The sequence below is a fragment of the Bison bison genome, unplaced genomic scaffold (genome assembly GCF_000754665.1).
Source record: "Bison bison bison isolate TAMUID 2011002044 unplaced genomic scaffold, Bison_UMD1.0 scf7180017864181, whole genome shotgun sequence".
Classification (NCBI taxonomy): Eukaryota; Metazoa; Chordata; class Mammalia; order Artiodactyla; family Bovidae; genus Bison; species Bison bison.
In genome coordinates, this window is record NW_011494753.1 from 1,117,982 (window position 1) to 1,123,115 (window position 5,134).

Consider the following 5,134-nt stretch of genomic DNA (forward strand, 5'->3'; position numbering starts at 1 on the left):
TCTTGATGAAAGTGAAAGAGGAGAGTGAAAAAGTTGGCTTAAAGCTCAACATTCAGAACACTAAGATCATGGCATCTGGTCCCATCACTTCATGGCAAAAAGATGGGGAAATGGTGGAAACTGTGGCTGACTTTATCTTTTTGGGCTCCAAAATCACTGCAGATGGTGATTGCAGCCATGAAATTAAAAGACGCTTACTCCTTGGAAGGAAAGTTATGACAAACCTAGACAGCATATTAAAAAGCAGAAACATTACTTTACCAACAAAGGTCTGTCTAGTCAAGGCTATGGTTTTTCCAGTAGTCATGTATGGATGTGAGAGTTTGACTGTGAAGAAAGCTGAGCACAGAAGAATTGATGCTTTTGAACTGTGGTGTTGGAGAAGACTCTTGAGAGTCCCTTGGACTGCAAGGAGATCCAACCAGTCCATTCTGAAGGAATCCTGGGTGTATACTGGAAGGACTGATGTTGAAGCTGAAACTCCAATACTCTAGCCACCTGATGGGAAGAGCTGACTCACTTGAAATGACCCTGCTGGGAAAGACTGAGGGCAGGAGAAGGGGATGACAGAGGATAAGATGGGTGGATGGCATCACAGACTCAATGGACATGGGTTTGGGTGAACTCCGGGAGTTGGTGATGGACAGGGAGGCCTGGCGTGCTGCGGTTTATGGAGTGGCAAAGAGTCAGACACGACTGAGGGACTGAACTGAACTAAACTCTTTTGTATCCATGCAAATTCTTGGAAAATGTCTGGTACAAAATACAAATCAAGCTCAGCCTAGAAAACTCTCACCAGGTCTTTGCCCACTGTCAACTACAAACAGGCCCTTGCCAAGGGCATCTGCCATGTGCCTCTGTGGAGACTGAACCCTGTGCTGATGCAGCTCTTGACCTTTGACATACCCTGGAGGGAGTTCAGGACGGACAGTAAGGTACTCTGTGCTCCAGAGGAACTGGTGGAACAGGTCTTTCTAGATGGTTAGATATTTTCAGAAACTAATTTCTTGACCCCAGTCCTTGCATCTCCTCTAGAAAAGCACTAAATCCTTTCACGGTGACATCAGCTCCTTGTGACTCCAGAAAACTTCTTGTAAAATAAGTGCTTGATTGTGTGAACTCCACCTTCACAAAAATCATCTATACTGAACTTCCCCCACTGCCTCTGTAGAGCAGTCTCTCAAAGTTATCCGAGGTGCCATCTCCCAGGCTGCAGTCCTCATATTTCTCCAAATAAAACTTAACTGGCAACTCTCACATTGTGCATCTTTTTAGTCGACATCACCTTCTGTTACGGGTTTAGAGTTTTTTTTTTTTTCTTTTTATTACCTCTAGCTTAAATGAGCTATAACTGACATACAACATTGCACAAATTTATGATGTAAAATGGGCTTCCTTGATGGCTCAGTTGGTAAAGAATCCACCTGCAATGCAGGAGACCTGGGTTCTATCCCTGGCTCAGGAAGATCCCCTGGAGAAGGAAATGGCAACCCACTCCAGTATTCTTGCCTGGGAAATCCTACGGACAGAGGAGCCTGACGGGTCATAGTCCATGGGGTTGCAAGAGTTGGACACAACTTAGTGACTAAACCACCACCAAGGTGTAAAATATGGTGATTTGTTACACTTATACATTATGAAATACTTATCACAATAGAGTTAGTTAATACCCCCATCACTTAGTGTAATTACTTTTTTTTTGTGGTAGGAATATTTAAGGTTTACTCTTTAGACAAATTTCAAGTTTATAACACAGTACTGTTAACTATGGCCCAGGGATCCCCAACCTATAGCCCAGGGGTCCCCAACCTCCAGGATCTGATGCCTGCTGATCTGAAGTGGAGCTGATGCAATAATGATAGAAATAAAGTACACAATAAATATAATGCACTTGAATCATCTCAAAACTGTCCTCCACACCTCTGACTGGAAAAATTGTTTTCCACAGATCTGGTCCCAGCTTCCAAAAAGGACCACTGCTGTGGCTAGGCTGCATGACCACGTGTTTTCATTGCAGAACTTCTCACAATGGCATGAAAGCTCCAGTGTGGGATGCCGTTGAAAGCAAGACAGCTTTCTTGCTACATTTAGCACAGATGGTCAGAAGGAAGCCTCTAAGTAGGACAATGTGTGTGTACTAAGTCGTTTCAGTCATGTCTGACTCTTTGCGACCCTGTGAGCTATAGCCCTCCGGGATCCTCTGTCCATGGGATTCTCCAGGTAAGAACACTGGAGTGGGTTGTCATGCCCTTCTCCAAGGGATCTTCCCATCCCAAGGATCGAACCCACGTATCTTATGTCTCCTGCATTGGCAGGTGAGTTCTTTACCACCAAACCATCCAATACATGTGTTTAACTTCTGACTTATTTAAATATGAAGAGAAATTTAAGCACTCTTTGAGTGTCAACAATTCCAGCTTCATCAGTTAGGTATAACTATAGTAAATGCATCTGACAGCATTTAAGCTATTCTTTTTTCTTTTTGCCTAATTGTAAAGCGAGGGGCTAAAATCATTCGCTTTGATTTACCCAATTTCCAACTGTCAAGTGCTTGCCTGATGTGATTATGTTAATGTGCCAATTGAGTTTGAAGTCCTTCGTTGTACATGCTACTTTCAGCAAAATAAGAAAGTAGATCTGAAGTATGTTTTCTTTGATGGTGTTCTGGGATATAAATAGAACAAATGCCTTGTGAGAGCAGGAAATGTTATCTTTTGGGTTGAGCTGGCTTAGGTACAATTTAATTTAAATAACTGAACATATTTATGAGGTGCAAGAGCCAAATAAAAAAAGAGCATTTGAGCTGTGTATTGTGCTTTGCTTTCACCGTTTGAGCTGCAATAACAGTGAGCATGCTGCTGTGTGGGTCACAATGTTTTAGGGGGGACACAAGCTGAGAATATTCTGCTTATGTGCCCCTCAAAGCCATCTTTTACTTGAATTTATATCGTGTTCTATTTTTTCCTGACTCAGCTTACACAGACATTTTTTGTTATCTTACATGTTAATATTACTTCTGATTTTCATCTTGAAATCTCAGAAAAAGACCTGAGGCCCAGGTCTTGTAGGAGACAAGGAATATTTATTAAAAGAGACTGAAAGAATCCATTGTTTTCATTTGCAAATAGTCTCAGGAGTAGAAAGAACTCAGGAATGCCAGGTCCCTGCTCCCAAGATCATCTCAATGGGCTTGGGGATTTCTGGTGTCGACTTAAGAAAATGCAGAACGTGAGAGTTGTGAGTTAAGCTTTATTCGGGACAAAATGAGGTTGATAGCCCAGGAGAACAGCACCTTAAAGAGCTCTGAGAAACTGGTCCAGAGAGGCAGTGGGGGAAGGTCAGTATAGATGTGATTTTGGTGAAGGGGGAGTACATGCAATCTAGCATGTATTTTTTGCAGGAGGTTATTGTTAGTCGCAAGGAGCAATGGTCACCATGAAGGATTTTAGTGCTTTTCTACATGTGAGGAGATGCAAGAATTTGAAACCAGCTCCTGAAAATATGTATCTAAAGACTTGTCCTGCCAGTTTTCCCAGAGCACAGAGTCTCATTTCTGCTCTCCAGCCTGAACTCCTTTCCGGGGTGCTGAAGGTCAGCAGCTGCAGAAGCACCTGATTTAATCCTTGTAGAGGTAGACGGCAAGTGCCAATTTATAGTTGACACTGGTTAACCTGTACTGCCTCAAGACAGAGCCAAACGTCTGTGTGTGAGTATTCTGTATTACAAGACCTGGAGGGCAAAGTAGGTGGAGACCGTAACGTCAAAACCAGAGCTGTGAGCAGTGTGGTGCAGACTGCCTAAGAGCTGATGCATGCAGTCAGACCTTGGATCTGTCTCTTACTCGCTTGGTGAGTTACTTAATCACCCTGAGCCTCTGCTTCCTTATCTGAACAATGGGCACAACACTGAATTTCATTGACACCATCAATTGTAAAATATATTTATTTATAATTGATTTATGTACCACAGCAAAAATCACACACACACAAGAAACACTTGGGTTTTCACCATTTCCATAGGTGTGTGGCTGTGAGATGTTTCTATCAACATTTCAAAAACTACCCTGTGTGATACTGTAATAAGAGATGAATGTTTTTATATATTTGTTAAAACCTATAGAATACATACCACTAAGAGTGAGCCATGATGTAAACTATGGACTTGGAGTGATTATGATGTATCAATGTAGGCTCATCGATTGTTTTTGCTTTAAATATTTATTTATTTTTATTTATTTGGCTCTCCTGGTTCTTAATTGAGGCAACGAATTCTTAGTTGCAGCATGAGGGACCCAGTTCTCTGACTAAGGATTGAACCCCAGCTCCTTGCATTGGAAGTGCAGGCTCTTAGTCACTGCACCACCAGGGCAGTCCCCAGACTAATCAGCTGTGACGAAAGTATCACTTTGGAGTATGATGTTGATAGTGGGGAGGTTGCACTTGTGTGGGCAGAGGGTATATAGGGACTTTTTGTACTTTCTGCTCAATTTTTCTGTGACTCTTAAAACTGTTCCAAAAAATATACAGTCCACTAAAGAAAGAAGTGGAAACATTTCTAGATTAGAGGAAATGACAGAGACATGGCAACATATGATCTCACACTGGACAGAATTTTTTTTTATATAAGGAACGTTTTTCAGGTAATTGGGGAAAAATAAGTAGGGTGTGTGGCTTAGATAATTATTTAATCAGAGATAACTTCTCGATTTGAATAATTATAATGTGCTTATGTAAGACAGAGTCCTTGTTCTTAGGAAATACACACTGAAGTATTCAGCAGGGCTTCCCAGGTGGCGCTAGTGGTAAAGAACCCACCTGCCAACGCAGAAGACGTAAGAGACGTGTGTTCGATCCTTGGGTTGGAAAGATCCCCTGGAGAAGGCAATGGCAACCCACTCCAGTACTCTTGCCTGGAAAATCCCGTGGACGGAGGAGCCTGGTGGGCCACAGTCCATGGGGTCACAAAGAATCGGACACGACTGGAGACTTAGCATGTATTCAGCAGAAAGGGCTGTCATGTCTCCAGTTATTCTCAAATGGTTCATAAACCATTTGAGATTGTTCAAATGGTTTGAACTGAAACCACTGAAGATGTACACAGAGAGAGGAAGTGAGAAAGCAAGTACTGTGAAATA

At 42.2% G+C, this 5,134-nt stretch overlaps 1 protein-coding gene across 3 annotated transcripts in view; it reads left to right on the forward strand.

Annotated features, from left to right (window-relative positions):
* The first annotated feature begins 3,774 nt into the window (after positions 1 to 3,774).
* The window catches only part of ARNT2 (aryl-hydrocarbon receptor nuclear translocator 2), a 204,353-nt gene continuing 202,993 nt past the window's right edge, over positions 3,775 to 5,134 (forward strand). For all 3 annotated transcript variants that reach the window (XM_010843232.1, XM_010843230.1, XM_010843231.1), the window contains exon 1: positions 3,775 to 3,848. In XM_010843232.1, coding sequence (XP_010841534.1) covers positions 3,812 to 3,848 — 37 coding nt within the window. In that variant the 5' untranslated portion in view covers positions 3,775 to 3,811. The remainder of the gene's footprint in view (positions 3,849 to 5,134) is intronic.